The 22,600-nt window shown below is 42.7% G+C and overlaps 1 protein-coding gene across 3 annotated transcripts in view; it reads left to right on the top strand.

Annotated features, from left to right (window-relative positions):
* The first annotated feature begins 2,419 nt into the window (after nucleotides 1-2,419).
* Nucleotides 2,420-22,600, top strand: part of MSI2 (musashi RNA binding protein 2) — a 653,102-nt gene continuing 632,921 nt past the window's right edge. For all 3 annotated transcript variants that reach the window (XM_044285054.1, XM_044285053.1, XM_044285055.1), the window contains exons 1-5: nucleotides 2,420-2,781; nucleotides 3,041-3,081; nucleotides 3,310-3,391; nucleotides 3,969-4,053; nucleotides 6,812-6,853. In XM_044285054.1, coding sequence (XP_044140989.1) covers nucleotides 2,720-2,781; nucleotides 3,041-3,081; nucleotides 3,310-3,391; nucleotides 3,969-4,053; nucleotides 6,812-6,853 — 312 coding nt within the window. In that variant the 5' untranslated portion in view covers nucleotides 2,420-2,719. The remainder of the gene's footprint in view (nucleotides 2,782-3,040; nucleotides 3,082-3,309; nucleotides 3,392-3,968; nucleotides 4,054-6,811; nucleotides 6,854-22,600) is intronic.

The raw sequence follows: 22,600 nt of genomic DNA, 5'->3' as shown, positions 1-22,600 counted from the left end.
CTACACTGCAAATTCAGCTAATTTATGACGTCATAAATTACGCGCACCTACGGCAGTCCATGCGCCTGGTGTAAAAACTAGCTTTTCGGCAACATTTCCGACTGTTCCTGGGAGTGTGTGTTAGTATATTTGTCGGGCCAGCGTCCCGGTCCCTGACACCCAACTGTTAAACAGTGTAAAAAAAAAAGCCAGACATTACAGGACAGATCGGCACAACGGACCTTGATGACTTATAAGGGTGCCTTCACACACTCCGCAGTTTTCTGCAACAAAATCGATAGGTGTGTTATTTTTATTGCGGATTATATCTCTATTGTAATGAATGGAGACATTCAGCTACAGGAAATCCGCAGCAAAACTTTATTTGGGTTTTATTCCGCTGCGGAACAGAATGCAGGTATTGACACATTTCATGCCCATAGGCTAAAATGCCTTAAGGCCTCTTTCATACGGGCAAGTTTTCCGCGCAGGTGCAATGCGTGAGGTGAACACATTGCACCCGCACTGAATCCGGACCCATTCACTTCTATGGGACTGTGCACATGAGCGGTGATTTTCACGCATTACTTGTGCGTTGCGTGAAAATCTAAGCATGCTCTATGTTGTGTGTTTTTCATGCAACGCAGGCCCCATAGAAGTTAATTGGGTTGCGTGAAAATCACAAGCATCCACAAGCAAGTGCGGATGCGGTGCGATTTTCACGCACGGTTGCTAGGAGACGATCGAGATGGAGACCCGATCATTATTATTTTCCCTTGTAACATGGTTATAAGGGAAAATAATAGCATTCTGAATACAGAATGCATAGTACAATAGGGATGGAGGGGTTAAATTTTTTTTTTTACTTACCTTAAGGCTACATGCACCTGACCGTATGTGTTTTGCGGTTCGCAAATTGCGGATCCGCAAAAAAAAGGATGACGTTCCGTATGGCATCCATTTTTTCAGTGGATCCGTTTTTTTTTGCGCATCCATTCTAATAATGCCTATCCTTGTCCGCAAACTAGAAAAAAATAGGACATGCACTATTTTTTTTTTGCGGGGCAATGGAACGGACATACTGATGCGGACAGCACACGGTATGCTGTCCGCATTTTTTGCGGACCCATTGAAATGAATGGGTCCGCATCCTATCCGCAAAAAAAACAGAACGGACACGGAAACAAAACATGGTTGTGTGCATGAGGCCTAATCCACTTGTTCGCGCAGCCACGCTTCTCTTCTTTCTCGCTGTGCAGGAGGAAAAGGATCTGTGGTGACGTCACTGCACTCATCACATGGTCTGTCACATGATCCATCACCAAGGTGATGGACCATGTGATGAGCTCAGTGATGTCATCAAAGGTCCTTTACCCAGGTCCTGAAGAAAGAAGAGAAGCCGAGCTGCGCGAACAAGTGGATTAAGGTGAGTTAAAAAAAAAATTTTTTAACCCCTCCAGCCCTATTGTACTATGCATTCTGTATTCAGAATGCTATTATTTCCCCTTATAACCATGATATGAGGGGAAATAATACAATCTACACAACACCTAACCCAAACCTGAACTTCTGCTTGAGAAGTGACGTGTTACTTCTTGGAAGCAGATTTGATTAAGGATTCCATAAAAGTCAATAGGGAAGAAGGAAACCCTTAACCAAACAATTCTAATACTCTTGTAAAAACTCCTAAGGGTACTTTCACACTAGCGTTATTCTTTTCCGGTATTAAGATCTGTCCTAGGGGCTCAATACCGGAAACAAACTGATCAGTTTTATCCTAATGAAATCCGTTCAGGATGCATCAGTTCAGTCCCTCTTACGTTTTGTGGACGGAGAAAATACGGAAACATGCTGCAGTTTTCTCTCTGGCCAAAAATACTGATCACTTGCCGGAATGCCGGATCCGGCATTAATTTACAATTGTGTTCGGATTCGGCATTGTGATTTTTCTACAACAGGTAACAGGTGTAGAACATTAGTAGATGACCCCCACTTGGTCATTGCAGACTGATGCAGCTCTGATGCGTCTTTTTGCCAACTGCTTGCTTAGGCTAGAAAAAAAACAAGCATAAAAAACCCGCAAGTGTGAGTCCAGCCCGAGAAAGGTTCCTCCTCTCTGCTGCTCGGCATGCACCGTCCCGGGAGCAGGGCAGCGGTACAGAAAACCGCTGGCCAGAGCGTTTCTCATGTGAACAGTGGCGGCAGGTGACGAGCCCCCGCCGGGGCGCTATATTTAGCAGCCGGTGAGGCGCCCGACGTAGGCGCTGTATCCAAATACTGGAGCGCGTCACGGCCGCCGCTCCGCTCCTTGTTGTTACTGGCCAGAAGCTGGAGCCGGGCAGGTGGGACGGCAGCGTGACGTCACCGGCCACGTTCCTCGAGCACGCCCACGGCCGGCGCTCTGGGAGACAGGGGGAGGGGCCACTGCTGCCGGGGGGCGGGAGGAGGAGGAGGCAGAGCAATGCTGAGCTGATCCCACGTGTGACGAGCTTCTTCCCGGCTCAATAATCTTGTGTTGTGGGCTCCTCGTAGCTTAGCTGCTGCCAGTCTCCCTGCGTGACACACAGCAGTCCCAGTGCAGGAGTGCCGCCGCCGCCGCTGCTGTCGTCTGTGTGAGAGAGCCGGGCTGCGGCCGCTCTACCCTGACCTTACCGCTCCGCTCGCTCTCTCTGCTCCTCAGCTTTTATTTTTGTTTTTTATTTAGTTATTATTCTTAATTTTGAAACTGTGTCAAGGGGCTATGGAGGCTGATGGGAGCCAGGCCACCTCCGGGAGTCCGAACGATTCTCAGCACGACCCCGGGTAAGTTCCAGGGGATGGGGGGTGTGGGAGAGGAGACTGCTCTGCATCCCCGTCAGTGACACCTTGATGTCATGAGAGGCAGGGGCCTCCCCTCTCCTGTGTGGAGCTGATCCCCTCTCTCTGTCTTCTGCATCCCTCTCTATCTCTGCCCCTCTCTCTCTCTCTCTCTATCTCTCCCTTTAAGCTTTTGTAAGTTACACGTCAAAATGGCCGATGTGACATCTGTGCTGACTTGTGTTGTGTTTTCTTCCCCTTGTAGTAAAATGTTTATCGGCGGCCTGAGCTGGCAGACCTCCCCAGGTAAGGCTGCCCCTCTCTGAAGATCTGGCTCTTTGTTCCAGCTGGCAGCTTCTCCTCTTCTCCTGCCTCCCACTTCTCCTCTCCTCCTTATTTATTTATTTCCCCCTTCCGAGTCCTCTATTCGACCCCTATCGCTATTTGGGGCTTAGTCCGTGGTGGGGGGGTGGCTGGTGCTGGACTCTTCCCCTCTCCTGGCTGATAGCTGTCATGTCTTCTGTTTGTGCACAGACAGCCTCAGAGACTATTTTAGCAAATTTGGAGAAATCCGAGAATGCATGGTGATGAGGGACCCCACCACGAAGCGATCCAGGTAAGGTCCGTGTGTCGTGTGGGAAGCGTGTAGAACTTGTTCTGGAGGGCATAGGTGCTGTTCAGTGGCCTGATAGCATCTGGATGTAACACTTCCAGTTGTCAGGCACACGCCCCCTTGTCTCACAGCTTCTCTCCAGATTCCCTGTGCCAGAAATCTTCACCAAGTGTGTAAATCCACTTCTTGTCATCAATCTCCTGGGTGGTACCCATCGAGCATGGTGCCCAGGTAGTGAACCCTGAAACGGTGCCTTAGTACATATATATATATACATACAATCTAAGATGGCACTGTCCTGAGATTCTGAGTGAAATATGTTACAATAATTACTCCGTATTGACGTATTTATTAGTCCCATGAAATTATTGTTTCCTGCAGAAGACCTTAGTAGACATGTCCTACAGCCTTCTACCTGTACCAATTCTTCTAGTGGACTTTTTTAAAATCTGTAATTGAGTGTATTTGTGTCTTTTATTTAAATTTTTTATAATGTTTGCCTCTTTTTAATTTCCACGTTGTATCTGTGCTCCATGTTTAGCGCTCATTGTCATTTCTCTTGTTCTTTGTCTGATTTCAGAGGCTTCGGCTTTGTTACGTTTGCAGATCCCGCAAGTGTAGATAAAGTATTAGCTCAACCCCACCATGAATTAGATTCCAAGACGGTATGTTGTGCTTTTTATTTTTTCAATTTATCTTATTTTTATTTATTTTCATCCTTTTTCCTTTTCTGTTGGATGGCTTGCTATACTGGTGTGTCCACCAGACACTTGACTGTGGACCTCATAACTGCTGTGGCTAAAGTTAAAGCCTTACACCTTGCTCGTTCTTTTCATCAGCTTGCTTCTGTTTTAATGCCTATCTTTTAGCAATGGGGAATCTTTTTTTTATTTTTTTTGGCTTTTTTTACATGTCAGTGTATGAGACTATAAAACGCTTAACCCCTCAGTTACCAGCGGGTGCCTATAGGTCACCCCATCGTATTGAGCTGTAGGGTTTAGGTAGGCCAGCAGAGCTTAGTGAAATCTGGTCCATTCACTATCACATTTGACTTGTTTGTGTTGTTGTGAGAGGTGTCAGATGCCAGTTTGCTGGAGTCCACCTTTTTAAGAGGCTGGTACAAGGTCTACCAGTGTATCTCACTTAGGTTCTCCTGTGTTTGTAAAGCACGAGGATAAAACATAGCCTTCTTTGCACCCTATTACCCAGTTTAATTATGCCTTAACCAAGCTTGGAGAAAGGACGCTGACAAAAGATCCCCTGTATTGCTAGTGCCGTGCTTAATGAGGAGGGAAAGGTGAGCTAATTACACTGATTAGATAAAGGATTTTTTAACAACTGTTAAATGTCAGAATTTTAACCGTGTCCTCATTCAGAGAAGCTCAGTTACTGGTAGAAATGGAAAATAGGCAAAGAGAGAAGCCTACAGAGACCAGGATATATGCTGAAACTATTATTACACTTCTGTATTGTTCTTGTGGTGACTGTGTAATTACTGACCTGTGCCACAGTATGTTCTCATTGTGTGTGTGTATACTGTATCTACCCATGGCGAAAAAACGTGCCCTTAGGTCTACAACTTGTCCACTCCAGGTCCCAGAACTTCACGCCCGCTTCTTTTTGTCGCTTGGTCATTGTTCAGTGATGTTGTTGTTATCGTGTTATTTTATATGTCTACGGCACATGAATGCTGCGGGGCTGACGCTAATCATTTAATGACTAGGCCAAAGGTTTGACTGTTTGGGGTGGTGGGAACACGTGGGCTGCGGTACAGGAGAAAGCAGATGGTCCATGGGACGTAATGGTATGTTTGTGTCTGTCACCACGTTCTTGATTATTGTTAATGTAGCGTTGTCTAGTCTTTGACTCGTGTTTCAACATTCAGTGCGAGAGACAGCTCGGTTGGTTTTGGCATGGAGTTACCGCTCTTGTTTACACTTACGTTAAAAGCTTTGATTTTAGGTAATGGCCCACAGACCTAAGAATAACTACTTTGTGCTAGTCATTTTTTTTTCCCTAGCTGATTTTCTAGATATAGGAAGTCTATGACTAACTTTTTTTTATTTTTTTGTGCATGTTTTAGACCTTTATTGTTTGTCATAGTGGTAGGTGTGCCTAGGGTGAGTGACTTCCATACAGGTCTTAAAGGGAATATTTTCTACAGAAAAAAAAAACAAATAAAAAAAAAATGGCCTTCCTAGGTCTTATCCGGTCTGTGGCAAACATTACTGTCCTGCTTGGTTAGAATTAACCCTTTATTTTCAGTCTTGTATGGGGAAAAAAAATCTCACCTGTTGCAGTCTCCCATTATAATGCTTTTTTTGAGATGAGACCGCAGTCTTGCTGTTTTTTGTGTGAAGTGTTGGAAAAATAGGAATTAATGGCTCATCATTAGGTGCTATAATTTTACCGTCCTATGACTTGCAGCACGGCCCCTTCTTGTATCGAAAGAGGGGTTACAACCTCATTGACCACTTTTAGGGTTTGTAAAATCATAGTAAGTGTTCTCCTGCGCGTAGGTGACTAAAGCAGAGCACCGCTTCTATATTACTGGCGATTTCCGATTTTTAAAACTGTAGGTGGCATTATTAACGACAAGTTAATGAGGTGGCGGCGAGGGGGGGGGGGTCTATTGCGGTAGATCTTTCGGTGGAGCTGCTCTAGGTTCCTGTGTTTTATCTCAGAACCATTTTGAAGGCTTACACTTAGTTTCTTGCCAGCCACAACATCTACTTATTTCAAGTCCTCTAGGGAAAATCCAGCTATTTATTCCGAAACCGTAATAGACTGCATGTCGCTTTTGAACAGAAGGGATTTATGTTTTGAAGCAGGTATTGGCATCTGTATTTGTGCGCGTTATCAGTGATTAGGTGGAGGCGGCAGCTTGTTCCATTGCAGGCAGCTCGGAGTTGTGGCTGGGAAGGGGGTTGCACAGATTTATCTGTTGGTGGCCGGTTTCTATCCAGAATCGTATGCAGATCGCTCTGCGGAGCGGCGCATTATGAAGTACATGCAAATAACTTTTACGTTTTAGCTGTGGGGCTGAAACATCTGTTCAGCACACTGAGCGAGAAAGAAGCACTTTGTTATACGGATATCAGTGGGTCTCCTGTGTGCTCGGGAGTTGTCATTTTTCAGTACATTGTAATAAAGGAAATCAATGTCATTTCTGTAAGGTACAAGCTGAGCACATTAAATGCGCCTTGTTTTCAGGCTAGTAACCCTTTTTGACTTTGTCGGGGTCTGCAGAGCATAACGGCCTATGCTCCTATGCCCTTTTAACAGTTTAATGATAAATGCCTATAATACCACCCCTTAAATATGAGCCATAAATCTTCATGTGGGAAAGATGAATTCAAGCTACTCACTTATATTTTTATTTTTTCCCCCCTCTTCCTTTCCCTATGTCCTGTCCTTTTTCAGATTGACCCTAAAGTCGCATTTCCAAGAAGAGCCCAGCCCAAGGTAAGTAGGTGGATCAATAATAGGATTTTCGGCACACAGAGAGTCATTGTTACCAAGGCGGTTCATGTTTCAAACAGGGAATTGGAGATGAAAGCTTATAAAGCTGGAGCGCATGGCGTCTTAAGGGTATCAGCATATGGCTGGGAAACTACAGGAGAACTGTGGTGTCTAGGTTTAACTCTGTCCTGCCTAGGCCAAATTGTCAATGCTTTATTAAGTTTACTAGGCCGCCTTCTGGGATTTCGCTTTACATTTGGGCCAATAAAACCTGTGCTTGTTTTGTGATTTTTGTTCATAAGTTGGCGTGAAATGTCGAAACTAGAAATGTAGTAGATGCTTTTGGTTGTAATTTTCTTTTCTTAACATTAAACATTGTTGAAAAAATGCTCAGTGAAGATTGTTTTTATTATTTATTTTAAGTTATAAATGGTTATTATTGCTGTATTTTTGTTTCTCAACCTGTAAGCATTTTGTCAGTTTTTTTTTTTTTTTTTTTTGGTGATCTTTGCTTGGCTCTGCAAATAAGGGTAGAAAATTGTGGCATAAAGTAATCGCTTATTTTGTGCAGCCGGTCATAAATTGGAATAGTCTTCTTTACTAGTGCATATGGCTTCTCTGGGCTTTTATAAAATGCTAGTAGTTTTAGTTGGTGGCACTTTTATCGCCTTTCTTGGCTGGTGTGGTCACTGTTATCATATGGCCAGCCCTTGGAATGTTTTAGATCTGACATTTCTAGTTTTGATTGGGACACAGAGTTGGTGGCTCACTTAAAACCTTACACCCTTGGCCGGTACACCCCACCCCCCCTTCTGTCTAAGGGACCATTCACACGTCCGCAATTCTGTTCCGCATTTGGCGGAACGGAATTGCTGACCCATTCATTTCTATGGGGCTGCACATGCTTTCGGGTCCGCATTTCCATTCCGGAAAAAAAAAAAAATAGAACATGTCCTATTCTTGTCCACAATTGCGGACAAGATTAGGCATATTCTATTATAGTGCCGGCGATGTGCGGTCCGCAAAATGCGGAACGCACATTGCCGGTGTCCATGTTTTGTGGATCCGCAAAACCCACACGGATGTGTGAATGGACCCTTATTGGAAACCACCACACATAGTTTTTCTGCATATTTTAGCATTAACCATCCATAATGCGATTTGCTGTGGCGCCAGCATTTTCTAAACTTGTCCATCGAATGGCTGAAGCCTAATGTTTGTGTGCAGAATAGACAGACTTCTTATAATCCGGCATTCAATGTTCCAGGAATCATCCTGTTATGATGGCACTGGTTTCAAGTACAGAACTGCATGATGATTGTGAATTTCACTAGATCTGAACCAGTAGACTGAGCAGAGACAAAAACTTAGGCAACACCTCTAGTAAGAAAGTATTCGTAACCGTTCTTGTAGAAGGGAGCTGGCAAACTGTTTTTGTCCTGGCGTTTTTTCTTTTGCCAAAAAAAGTATCCAAAAATGCCCGACTTGTGCAGTTTTGGATAAATGATGTGTTTTAGCACCTAACATTTTCAATGCCCTTGTTTCCATGTCTTTCGTTTTCTATGTAGGATTGTATGTACCCCTTGTCATTATTTCTTTAGATCAAACGCATTGGTACAAATAACACCATTAAAAACGACACTTGAGTTTTTTTCAATAAGGGCAAAAAAACAATGGATGTCTGTGGCACAAAAGTACCAGAAATTGAGGGGGAAAACGCCATACCGAGAGCATGGTGCCATTTTGATTTTTAAAAACGCCACTGTCTCCAAATACACACATCATGTCAACACCAAAACACCACTACAAAAAACACCTGTTTGTCCTGCTTTTAATATTTTTCCTTAGCCTATCATAAAACATCTGGAGATAGTGTTGTGTTTTTTTTTTTTTTTTTTTTTTTTTTTTTTTTTGGCCTTAAAATGCCAGTTTAAAAAAAGTGTCCCCAAAAATCCAAAGTGAGAAGAAAAAAAAAACTGACACCATTCGTATTGTTTTTCTTTTTAGTAGCTGTCTTCTTCAAGGCTTTTTCCTTGCAAGTACACTATTTTTCACTTTTCTGTGACCTTCCAGTCATCCAGAATACATGATGCTCATGAGGTTAAATCTAACACTGCACACCATTTTCACCGTTTGGATGTGCACAAAAAAATCCTGAATTATAAACAGGCTTGAGCGAATCAACCTTCGGATCATAGATCCAAAGACGACTCGTTCAAATACTTACATTTTAATGCTGTATCCATACAACATTAAAATGTATTGGCTCCATGGAGCCAAAGTTCGTTTCGAACCAAAGTAAAGTTCCTACTGTATGCATATCTGCGTATTGATGATCAACTTAAAATGGCAATCCGAACTGGGCAGAGGTACCAGCCTATACCAAAGCCCAGTTCGGATTGCTATTTTAACTTGTTTTTCAATATGCAGATATGCATACAGTAGGAACTAACCGAAGTCTGGCACGACTTTGGTCGAAACAAACTTTGGCTCCAAGGAGCCAATACATTTTAATACTGTAAAAGTCCAAGGCCTCTTTCACATGAGCGTGACGGATTGGCTCCGGATGCGTTCAGTGAAACTCGCACCATTTTGCAAGCACGTGCAGTTAGTTTTGTCTGCAATTGCGTTCAGTTTTCTCTGCGTGGGTGCAATGCGTTTTTCAAGTGCGTGATAAAAAACTGAAGGTTTACAAACCACATCTCTTAGCAACCATCAGTGTAAAACGCATCGCATCTGCTCTTGCTTGTGGAAGCAATGCGTTTTTTCCCTGAAGCCCCATTCGCTTTCATGGGGCCAGGGCTGCTGGGGAAAAATGCAGAATATAGAACATGCTGTGTTTTTCAGGCAACGCAGAACTGATGCGTGAAAAAAACGCTCATGTACACAGACCCATTGAAATGAATGGGTCAGGATTCAGTGCCGGTATTATGCGTTCACATCACTCATTGCTCCCGCGTGGAAAACTCGCTCGAGTGAAACACAAGCAGAGCCTGAGATGCTTAACGCCATAAAAATACTACATGTTGCTTATTCTGATGTCTCTACATGCACAAATCTATAGAACTGTGTAGACCAAAACATCACTGAAAGTTCGTAGAGGTGGATAGATGACTTAAAGGGGCTTTCTAGGCTCTTGGTATTGATTTACGTATCCTCATTAATATCCGATTAGCGAGGGTCCAACATTCAGCACCACTTCAATTAGCTTTTTCCTGCCGGAGCTAGCACTTTGAATGGAGCAGAAAGCACAGCTCCATTTAGAGTGTAGTGGCCGTGCAGGGTACTGCAGCTCGGCTCCCAATTACTTCAATGAAAGCTGAGCTGCTGTAACAAAGTACAGCCACTACACATTGAACGGAGCTGGGCTTTCTGCTCCATTCAAAGTGCTAGCTCGGCTAATTGAAGTGGTGCCGAATGTTGGACCCTCGCCAATCAAAGTGCTAGCTCCGGAACCAGAGGATGCAGGAAACAGCTAATGTGTGGGAGGTATCAGACCCTCACCGATCAGGTATTAATAAACTATGCTGTGGATGGATCATACATATCAGGATCCTGGAGAACCCCTTTAATAATGCGGTCTCCTTTTTCCTGCACTTGCAGCCTCACCTCATCTCTGTCTTCAGTGCTGTACCTGGAATATTGCACCTACAGCTTTGAACCTCTTATGTTCTAGTTGTGGCAAGTGTTTTAAAATCGAGGTCTATTACATACGCCCCTGGCATTCAGTGTATAAGGAATGTTATTATATATAACATTGTATAGGCTTCCTGTTTTGCTGCTTTATATTGGGCTTCTAAATCTGCATTTTAGGACTTGGAATAATCTTTGTTCTATTATCCTGTTTTAAAATAAAATGTAGCTAAACCTCAGCATGTAAGTTGTACAGCTCCTGAGTTTTCCAGATCTCTGAAGGAGACCAGTGAAACATATGAGTATATACCGTCCTTGGTGCCTGAGCCAGCGGATCACTTGTGAGAAGAACATTGCTACTTTGCAGAATGTTTATATGCTGTTGAAGCAGAATATATTGGTTTTATAGTTATTTAATTTTTTTCCTGAGAGTCCCAAAAATGTAGCTAAAGGCAGAAAGTATAAAATAAAAGATGCCTTACTCACCTGTGTAATACCCTGCTGTTCCAGCGCAGATGCACCTGTATGCATTCTGTTTCGATGATGTCCTCGACTACCCCATGTGATTGCTGCAGCCAATCATTGGCCTCAGTAGTCACTTGAGGTAAACGGGTATGTCGTCACTGCAAAGAAACCAGAGTGGTGGTGCTGCATCAGACAGGTAAGGCTGAGTTCACGCTTCAGTTATTTCCATCAGTTATTGTGAGCCCAAACTAGGTTCGGGTCAAAAACCCAAAAGAGGTGTGTATTTTTCCCTTCTACCTCATCTCAGAGTAGGCGTCACTACTGGCTTTGATTCGCAATAACTGATGGAAATCACTGACGTGTGAACGCAGCCTGACAAAGGCTTCTTTTCTTATTTTTTTAACATACCATGCCTTTTCCTATATTTTTTTATTTTTTTTTGGGAGGTGGGGGGTCTGTGAAATTCCCTTTTAATCGTTTATAATATCTCTGCATACGGTCAATAAGTTAAAACATTTGTTTTACATCCAGAGAATGAAAACTGTACAGGCCTAATGATTCTTGCTGGTGAGAGTTATCACCGATTTGTATACAGCCCAAGGCAATCGTCCATCAGCAGCACCAATCTCGCTGGTGTCCCAATTGCTATTGTGTATCAGTGTAGATAGAATTAATCATGCTAGAGCAGGGCTAGGCAACCTCCGGCACGCCAGCTGTCGTGAGACTACAACTCCCAGCATGCATACCTGCTGTGCTCAGAACTCTCATGGAAATGAATCGAGCCTGCTGGGAATTGTAGTTTCACAACAGCTGGAGTGCCGAAGGTTGCTGACCCCTGTCCTACAGTAAAGGCTGTCTACTTCACAGGTGACTGCCTAGACTGGAGACAGAAAACAGCATACTCTCCGCTGTAAAAAGTGTTTTTTCTGTAGGTCTGTACAGATTTTCAGCCTCTGCATGTAGTTAAGAATGTTTTCACTCGCTTACAGCAAGTCGGGATCTTGAACAATAGTAATATTGCATATTGGAAACTTGTACAACTTTTTTTGTTATCCTGTAATTTGAGGGATTGCCTTTTAGTAGGTTCATCGATGAAAAGCTGGTAACAAGGTGTCCTGCTGCTGGTACCTTCAGACTGAGGCCTCCTGCACACGACCATATCCATTTTGCGGTCCGCCACTCACTGATCCGCAAAATATGGATGTGGTCTGTGTGCATCCCACATTTTTCGCAAAAAAAATAAAAAAGCCTATTCTTGTCCCCAAAATGGACAAGAATAGGACAGCACAGATGTGGAAAGCACATGGATGACATCTGTGTGCCGTTTTTTGCAGATCCATTGTCCATGTGCGATCCGCAAAAAATGGGGATTGGGCACGAACTGAAAATGCGGTCATGCGCATGAGGCTTTAAAGCTGTAATCTGCATGGGAACCCAGCTGCAAGCGTGCAATTCTCGCCCAGTGCATGCCGTTGTATGGATGTTTTTGGAGTTGTCAACGGATGAGGGTTTTGAGGAGGAACCCTATTCTTTTAACTAGGAGTTCCATTTGCATAAAACTAGTGAATTAAAAAAAATTAAATGGCTGTCTGTGCTGTGCATTATTGCTTACTGGAAGCTTTATATGCAACTAGCATTTTTTATGTATACATTTTCATTATGGATGATATCCGGTTCCATGTTTGAAATCTGTATATATATATATATATATATAATGTATATAATATGCATGCATTTCACATAATGGAAAATTTACGTTTATATAGGATACAGCACATAATACTCTTTGTGGTGTATGTTTTGTAAACTGGGTTGGCACCTACTGCCCTCTTTAGACCTTGGGCTTTGTTACAGATGGGCTTAATGATGCCTAGGCTCTCTGGAGAGTACGGGCATACATTTTTGCAGTGCCATTTTATTTCTATAGTGTGCGATCATAAAGTGATTAATTAGCGTTGTGTAAAATTTCTGCTTCTGTGCAGTCTTTTGCTAGTAGAATTAGATTGCTAGCTTCCTTGTGCAAGTTACAGATGAGAAGTAAAATCCTTGAGTTTTGCATAGCATACCATAGCAGTGCAAATAATATATTGCTAAAATCTGATACTTTTTAGGGAATATGTCTTGGGCTTCATAAGGATCTGTAACATAACTTTGGTCACTTAGCACCTTAAAGTTTTCCAGGAATTGTGTATTTACTTATTGCCCTAGCTCAGGAATGGGCAAACTGATGCTCTCCAGCTGTTGTAAAACTACAAATCCCATCATGCCCTGCTGTAGGCTGATAACTGTAGGCATACTGGGAGTTGTAGTTTTACAACAGCTGGAGAGCCGCAGTTTGCCCATCCCTGCCCTAGCTCATCTAATGAAAGATTCATACTTACTTTTCCACCATTTTCCATTCCCTGGCTTCTCTACTTCTGGCCGGGTATGAACCTGGTTGTCTCACTTCAGTAAGTGGCATTTATCATGTAGAGAAAGTCAATACAAGGCACTTACTAATGTATTGTGATTGTCCATATTGCTTCCTTTCACTGGAATAATTTTTCCATCACCTTATACACAGCTCGTTTCCATGGTTAAAGACCACCCTGCAATCCATCAGTGGCGGTCATGCTTACACACTGTAGGAAAAAGCATCAACCTCTCTTGTGGACGGGATCATGGGCGCACACATGGGCTAGTGCTTTTTCCTATATTGTGCAAGCACGACTACCACTAAAGGATTGCAGGGTGGTCTGTAACCATGGAAACAAGCAGTGTATAATGTGATGGAAAAATGAATCCAGCCAGCAAAGGAAGCAATATGGACAATCACAATACACTAGTTAGTGCCTTGTATTAACTTTTTCTACATGATAAATGCCACTTACTGAAGTGAGACAACCCCTTTAAAGACTATGTACACTTTTGGGCGCTTTTTTAAAATTGTTATTGCATTGTACTCATTTTGAGCCCAAAATTTTTTTTTGCAATTGGTCTTTATTAAAAATTTGGATCCCTTTTTCTTTGTACATGGCAGAGTTTATCTAGTAGCAGGATCTGAATTTTCACTCTGTTCTGTCAGCCAGCTAAACGGACGGCTCCTTATCTGACCTTATAAACTTTCATTACAGCTCAAGTCTTATCTTACTGATAAGAATGTGGCTTAAATAAGGGTTTTTAATAATTTAGATAGGTTTATTAGATGACCATAACAAATACTATTAACACAGCTAGAAAAACTGTTAACCCTTTGTGACTGGACAGCTCAATATTTTTAATAAAACTGAAGATTTTTTTATTTATTTTTTTAACCCTAAATGATTAAAATGCAATCATAAAAAATTGCCCTCAAAGGTGTACATTGCCTTTAACCATCCTTATCGGGTTGTGACCTGTTGTTCTTGCACTTGGAGTTATAGGAAGCTATAACTGTTAACTGATATGTTAGCAGTAAGAACGCTTAATATGAACTGCACAGGATGAGGGCAGCAGATACATGTCGGCATTGCATGATGGGGACTGTAGTTGCCACCCAAGTGAGCAGCTACTGAACCCAAAGCCACTCTTACCGCACCAAGGAGGAGCACCTAGGGAGCAGCAGTGTGACAAAAAATGTAATTATACGCGTGTAGGATGGTGTAATAAGCATTTTACTGTCTTTCTGTTTGTAATGAATGACCCTACAGCCTTCAATCAAGTCTCTCACTTAAATGTAGGAACAACCCTTACTACATCAAGGCTCAAACAAGTTGGCTATGCAAAGGCAATAGCTGTCCGCCAAACATGGCATTTCACCCAACTCCATGTTTGCATGTTCAGCTCCACTTTTTTCAGTGGGGAGAGGTAAATAAGTTGCAGCCAGGCTCTGCTTCTGCTTGAACAAAGGATAAGACACATAGAAATACAAATTTCCTCCAATGAGACCTGGTGTCTGTGAGTGGTCACGAGGCCACCATACACATTAAATGGTTGGCCGATCCCACAAAAACCCAGCAAGTTTGAACTGCTTTTATCAAGCGCGTGTGACCAGTTTTTAGTTGTGGAGATAAACGTGTTTAAGCCTTGACAGTGCAGATTTCTTTTGTCCGAGTTCCTTCCATCTGAGCTAAGAGAAATATTAATGAACGCGCATAAACATCCAATGTTCATTCCACCATCTCTGGTGTCCAAGGTCAACACTTGGCGACTGAATTTTAATAGAGCGTGAGCACTTGTTATTTATAGTTTGTACTTGCGAGACCCTGTAGTAGTAACATCTGTGATAAATGTGAATAAAGTGTCTTAATCTATGATAATCACACACTTCTTGTAGTGGTCAGCAGGAGGATAGACGTAAAGATTGGACAAGATCTTGTCTGATCTGCCAAATACAGATAGTAAGGCTGAAGGTTGTTTACTCTTGAAGTCATTATGGCATACGACAGCTATTGCAGTGTTTTGGCCAAGCATGCATGTTTATTTCTATACAGAGAGTGGCGTATGTCATTGCTTATAGCCTGGAAGAACCACCATATTAGATTGATCAGCCGCTATTTCTCTATCGTCGGTTGAAGAGACCTCTGGTATCTTTCCCTTCTGTAGGCAGCTTGTCACATGAGAGAATGAAGCACCTACATGTCCCAGGATGCACTGCAATCCGTTCTGGTTAACGCCATCCTCCCCTGCATGAAAAATAGTCCCTCACATGTAGCCCCAGATATACATACCGTACGTAATGTCCCCTCCTTTCATTCTCTTCTGTCTAGAGGGTATAGCTATGTAGTTCTATAAATTTAGATGTAGGAATGATGAATGAAGGGTGTCTGGACCACTTCCTCTGTTTCTCTATGAGATCACTACTCCAGCACTGACAGAAGGGGAAGAGAAGCCACTGAGTATGTTGGTCCACCTCTGAATGCTGTAGAAGGTGGACCGGAATTTTGGCCACAGGAGAAACAGCAGGGGGTATCAACAGAGATGAAAGTGTAATGTAAAAAAAAAACATATATTTTTATTGCATGTATATTAAAATACTTTATTTGAAATGTCCTATTCATTGCATGGTAATATTGTTCGTGGCATAGCCCCTTTAAGGAGGGACGTAATAATCTTGGTTGTCTTCATTTCCCATAAGCTTTTAAAGATTTTTTACATTTGTTTGATGACAATTTGTCATTGCTTATTGTTATGCCATTGACAGCATTTCTTAATTTCTAAGAATAAAAGATCCAACTGAGAAAACTGTCTTGTAGCTTTATTGCTATGGTGAGTATCAGTATTGACATGCCATAGAGAATGGCAGTCTAGAATTCCGTATACTTCTCACGTGGGAAGTTTATAATGATGTTGCCACGAGTGAGAAAAAATTAATTGCATAGTATAAAAGGAATGGAAAAGCGGTGGTATAGGTTCAAATGTGCTGCCGGTGCCATTAAAGAACGGGGACGTTCCTCCCTGCTACAATGTGGATGGGAGTAATTGGTTAAACGGCTTTCCTGAGGCCCTCTTACCTCTGCCCAAGTGCCAGCTAATATTTATTAGTGTGAAAGAGAAGGATCATTTTTGTGTGGGGCAAGGGGCTTGTGTTTTAGAAAGTTTATTAGGTTCCCCTATGCCTTAAAGGGAACCTGTCATCAACGTTATGCCGACCTCACTGAGGGCAGCATAAAATAGTGACAGAAATGCTGATGTCAGCGGTGTGTCACTCATGAGCTAAATGTAAGTGGTTGCTGAGAACCAGCATCATAATTATTGCAGCCCAGGCCTTGAGAAGAGTCAAATCTACCTGAGAAGAGTCCTGGATATTATAATCTCCTGCTCTCGCCCATCTGCTGATGATTGGCAGTTCTCTCCTAGACAGAAAGGGAGAAAACTAGGTAGAAGCCTGTCAGCCATCAGCAGGTGGGCAGGAGAGCAGGAATTCATGAGTAACCAGGACTCTTCTCAGGTGGCCGGGACTCTTTTCCAGGCCCAGTCTGCAATGATTGTGATGTTGGTTCTCGGCAACAACTTACTTTTAACTAATGAATGACAGACTGAAATCATCTCGCCTGTCTCTAATTTATACTGCAGCATAAAGTTGATGACAGGTTCCCTTTAAGTTTTTGTCTTACTTTGTAGCTTGTATGGTATGACTCGAGTTGGCTGTATATTTCAAATAAGAAATACAATTGTTGCTTCAAAATAAAGGCGTGCAGTAGCATAATATTGATGACCTATCCTTAGGATGATCATCAATATCAGATCGGTCTGGCACTCCTGCTGATTGCTGGGGTTGCGGCGCTTGTGCGAGTGCTACGTCCTCTTCAAAGTTTACCTGTGCACCTTGTTTGTTGTGGCAGTGCAGTTAAATTACAACTGCTCCTCTCGTTCACTTGAAGGGGACGAGAAGCTGGAATCACACGGTGCTGCCTTTACAAATTAGTTGACATGCAGTTAAACTCTGAAGAGAAAGCAGCGCTTGCATAAGCGCTGTGACCCCTTAAGATAGCTGATCGTCAGGGATGCTGGGAGTCAGACCCATGCCGATCGGATATTGATGACCTATCCTGAAAATGGGGCATCAGTATTATGTCACTGCAAAACCCCTTCAAACATGGTTTAGTAGCCACTTATAAATGTATTTATTTTTTCAAACCGTTCTTGTGATTTGTTTCTTCTCTTTTTATGATTATTGGAGCAGCCCGAGCTGCTGCAACAAGTTTCATAGGTTTGCTTTACAGCAGACCCAACAAAAACTGCGTAACGACAAGAGTGAAAACGTAAAGCTCTACTGTGACTTGTATGATGGCCTTGGAGAACATAACCCTACCAGATTCTATAATACGAAGTTCATAATTCCTGATTATTTTACTCCTCAGGATGCATTTTATGTTTTGTTGAATCGGTAAGATACTTTATGTAGCCGAACAATAGTGCTATAGCCATTTCAGTTGTGAGGTTCATTGGATAGTCTGTTCCAGTAGAGAAATAATATCAACGTTCTGTGCCTTAGTATCTGCCCTTTTTCAGGTTTTATGCTGAGTTGTGTATGGTCTCCATGCACTACAGTACAGGTTCCAGGCCCATATACATTAGCCCTAAGACACAAAACTTATTAAAAACATATACAGATTTTAGACATCCCATCCCGTATATGTCTATTGCGCATGTCATTCCCCCCCCAAAAAAAAAGTTTTTAAAAATGGGATTAAATACCTTGAAATTTAGTGTACGCCTACACCCTATATTTCCTGAGAGCAGACAACCTTTAGGACATGTTCACCTGGCAAAAACACGTCTGAAAAATCCAGTGTGTATGTTTGTAGTGGAATCTGTGGCAGAAATCAAAGCCTGACATTTCACTGCCATGATTAGCATCCATGTGTGAGGCTAGTCAAGTCAGTAATTTAGTCTTCCAACTGCCTTCATACAATTTTGTTTGTTATGTGAAGTAAATATTGCATGTCATTTCAACCAACCACAAGCCCTTTAAGGGTTTTCCTCAGACCCTTACTAAGTGGTTGCTTGTCCTAAGGATAATGATTAACTGATGATGCGGGTCCGACATCCTGTACCTCCGCCGATCAGCTGCTTGGTGTAGCTCAGTTGCCGGAAGTTGGCTGCAGAACTACAAAGCAGCGTTTACCTTGTGGTGGAAGGAGCTCATTACTAGTGTTGCTTCCGTTAACTTATTATTTTTTTCCTAAAGCAATTCCATGAAAAGTGTAGAAAATATTAATCGTATCCTGCATGTAACAATCATTTTTGACAGAAATTGCGTGAGTTTGCTAGTAAGTATTAAGACAAAACGTATTGTGTAAGAGGTATCGTTAGGGAAGCAGTCATTGAGATTTCAACTAAATATCGTTTCCAGACTGGCATAAACTAGTGTGGTACAGGTGCTTTCTGTGACTGACTTGACTCCAAGATGTCTGTTAACGTTTCATTCACAACATCAAGATATATGGACTAACCAATGTCGGGGATCAGATGTGCAACTGTTCATCTTTCCACCTCTTCCGTAGAAAGACCTCCAAAACTAAGTGATTGCATTTATGGCTAAGTAATGGCTAAAAGTGGTTGTGGATATTTTTTTATTAGGGGTAATCGGCAGTAGTCTTGCAGTATAATGAGCACTCGGACACACCTTCCCAGCCACCTTTGATCCAACGCCGCCACTCCTTCCTCTTCTTCGTTGTGATATATTTTGGCAGCAGTGGTGATGGGTCTCATACACTTCTGCAGCCAGTCACTGCACGAGACTGCTCAGACCAGTGATTAGCTGCAGGAGTATATCACTGGAAGAGGATGCAGTGGTGGTGCTGGATCGGAGGTGTCTAGGAAGGTGGGTTTGAGTGCTTTTATTATTTTATGAGACTACTGGCTTTCCCAAATAAAATATATTTTGGACAGTCCCTTTAACTTTCTAATCTGTGTGGATTTGACTGCCAGGACCTCCACTGCTCCTCACAGTGAAGGAGCCAAAGGGGTTTTCACAGGTCAGACCCTCATTAATTATAGTGTTAATGCACATCAGGGAGATCCCCCAAATATCAAAGTTGCATATAATGCAAAGCATTGTTAATCTGGGATGTAATATACAAATTTGTGAATTAGTAATATGTATTCATTTGCAGAACAGGAAGAGATTTCTGTACCTTTTTATTGCACTTGGGGATAATAAGAATAGGCTTAATCTAGGGAGAACAATATTATCAGAGTAATCACATGATATATTCTAAAGTAGATAAGCAAACCTCTTTCTAAAGATGTTCTTGGGTACGGAAGAAAAACGTCAAATGTGCGCCAAGAGTAAACAAGCGTATTGCAACTTGTGCGTTCGTGTGATGGGAATCCCTGCAAACTAAAGAATTTGGTTGACCTTGATGTTTGACCGTTATTTTAATGGGGAGGGTGTAAAAAATGTTGTGCTACCATCCTAGCAGCACTCTATACTTCACATTAAAGGGGTTGTCCGGGTTAAGAGCTGAACATACCCATAATTTCACCCAGGCACCCCCCCCCCCCCCAGATGTTGGCATCGGAGCATTTCATGCTCTGATGCTCTCCTTTGCCCTGTGCTGGATCGCGCAGGGCAAGGGCTCTTTTATTTACAATAACACACTGCTGGGCGGAGGCTTCCGCCCAGCAGTGTGTTCGTGATTTCACCGGCTCTGATGGGTGGGCTTTAGCGCTGCCCTAGCTGTTTTAGCTAGCTTTAGCGCTGCCCTAGCTGATGTCACCAGGCTCACTGCTGGGCGGAAGCCTCTGCCTGGCAGCCCCATGGAGAGCCCAGTACATCACCGGAACTCCACAAAATGCCTTTGCCCTGCGCGATTTAGGAGAGGGCAAAGGAGAGCATGAACAGATCCGATGCTAAAGTCAGGGGGGCTGCCTGGGTGAAAATGGGGATATGTCCGGGTTCAGCTCTGAACCCAGACAACCCCGAAAAAATTATATAATAAGTAAATATATATAATATATAAACACACACAGACTCGCACAGTAGGTATTTTATAGATTACCTTCTCTGATGTGGTTGAGATCTGTGTGTTCCTGGCATTATATGCTTTGTAAAGACTAGCCATGACTTTTTATTGCACCTGTGGAGGATTGCAGAAGTTGCTCCTTTATTTGAATTGCAGCTGTATGTATTGTTTGTCATGAAAGCGTTTTTACTCTGCTGTGAGACAAGTTCTGTTTGAAACTGGAGCTGACGGTAGAGTTTCTGAGCTTAGTGGTGGCAAGTCTTTGGTGCTGTAATAACAGTAATTGTAAAACCGAGCTTCTCGAACACTCTCACAATACTTAATACGCCACTTATTTCACTACAGATACCAGCATTTGTATGACTAGCGTCATGCTGTGACCTGAGCTCATGGTCTCCGCTTGCTACGTAATGCACCTCTTATGACCTCCCAAAAAAGGAGTGGAAGAAGGAAAGGGAACTATTTTTTAAAGGGGTTATGAAATGAAAATCGGACATCATATAGTACATGCCAACCTCTTTGTAACAAATCTAGAACCAGCCCTTTACCTCACATGGATCCAGGACCTGCTCCTTTTTGTATACCAGGAGGAGCTGAGCAGCCGGATATATAGTTTAGTGGGAAAAGAATAAGGCCTCATGCACACGGAAGAGAGCCTGTATGGCCCTCTGTGTGCTGCCATACAATTCTCCGTCTGGTGCATATTTACAGAACGGTTGTAACTGAGAAGTAATCTGATGGAGTATTCCATGATTTATCCGGAATCCACACAAAAGAAAAATAACTTAGTTTGTGTGAACTCGGCATACAGTGCTACATTACAGTGGGTGCCCTATTACAGGTCCATAGAAAACTAAGCTGTAACACAGTCTTGTGCATGAGCCTTAACTTGCGTTTATTCACTTAACATTCCACTCACCCGGTCTTGAATCCTACCTGTTGATTGGCGGATACCGCTGAATTAGGGCTCATGCACACAACTATTTTAGTCCGCATTTTTTGCGGGTCAGATGCAGACCCGTTCACTTTAATGGGGCCGCAAAAGATGTGGACAAGTCCGCATCTGTAGGTCAGCCCCGCAGCACCCACAAAAAATACAATGTGTTTTATTCTTGTCTGCATTACGGACAAGAATGGAACAGTTCTGTTATCGGTCGGACATTCTGCAAAATGCGGAACGCACACTGCCGGTATCCGTGTTTTATGGATCTGCGAATTGTGGACTGCAGAAACTGCTATGGCTAAGTGCAAGGGCCCTTGGGGTGCATTCACACGACCATATGTATTATGCAGTCTGCAAAACATATGGATGATGCCTGTGTTGCACCTTTTTTTTTTTTTTTTTCCCGCTGACTCTTAATGCTCATCTTGTCTGCAAAACGGACAAGAATAGGACGCTCTATCTTTTTTGCGGGGCTACAGAACAGACATATACAGGTGCGGACAGCACACGGTGTGCTGTCAGCAGTTTATATGGCCCCATTGAAATGAATGGGTCTGCATCCGATCCACAAAAAATGCCGATTGGATGCGGACAAAAAATACGGTTGTATAAATGGGTCCTTTTTTAAAGAGAGCGTCTCAAGATTTAAACTTGTCATCTATCTACAGAATCGGTGATAAGTTTCTGATCACTGTGACCCCAGGGGTCATGAAAATGGGGGACCTTTGTCCCCCAGTATAAACTGAACAGCAAAAGTGCCTGTTTTCAGCTGTGGGAATGAAGGAGATAGCCAAATACTGTACATGTCTTTTCTTCAGAAGTTCCATAGAGATGAATGGAGCAACAGTGTGCATGCTCTGCCACAACTCCGTTCATACGGGGACATGTACGATAGTGGTCCCTGGGATTGTACCCAGGGGTGGGATTCAAATTTTTAACAACAGGTTCCCTACTCAGCGGTGGATACGCAGCGCGTCACGAGTCATGACACATATTTACATACACCATATATATGCAACACAGTCACGACATATTTACATACACCATATATACACTACACACAAATACACTATATATACACTACACACATACCACTCAACTTTTAAAAAGCCTTAGGCCCCCTCTTTGTTATTATTATAATGGCCCCCTCTTTGTTATTACTGTAACGGCCCCCTCTTTGTTATTACTGTAACGGCCCCCTCTTTATTATTATTATAATGGCCCACTCTTTATTTTTAATGTAATGGCCCCCACTTTATTATTAATATAATGGCCCCC

The sequence above is a fragment of the Bufo gargarizans genome, chromosome 3, assembly GCF_014858855.1.
Source record: "Bufo gargarizans isolate SCDJY-AF-19 chromosome 3, ASM1485885v1, whole genome shotgun sequence".
In the NCBI taxonomy this organism is placed as follows: domain Eukaryota; kingdom Metazoa; phylum Chordata; class Amphibia; order Anura; family Bufonidae; genus Bufo; species Bufo gargarizans.
This window is presented reverse-complemented; position numbering and strand designations above follow the sequence as displayed.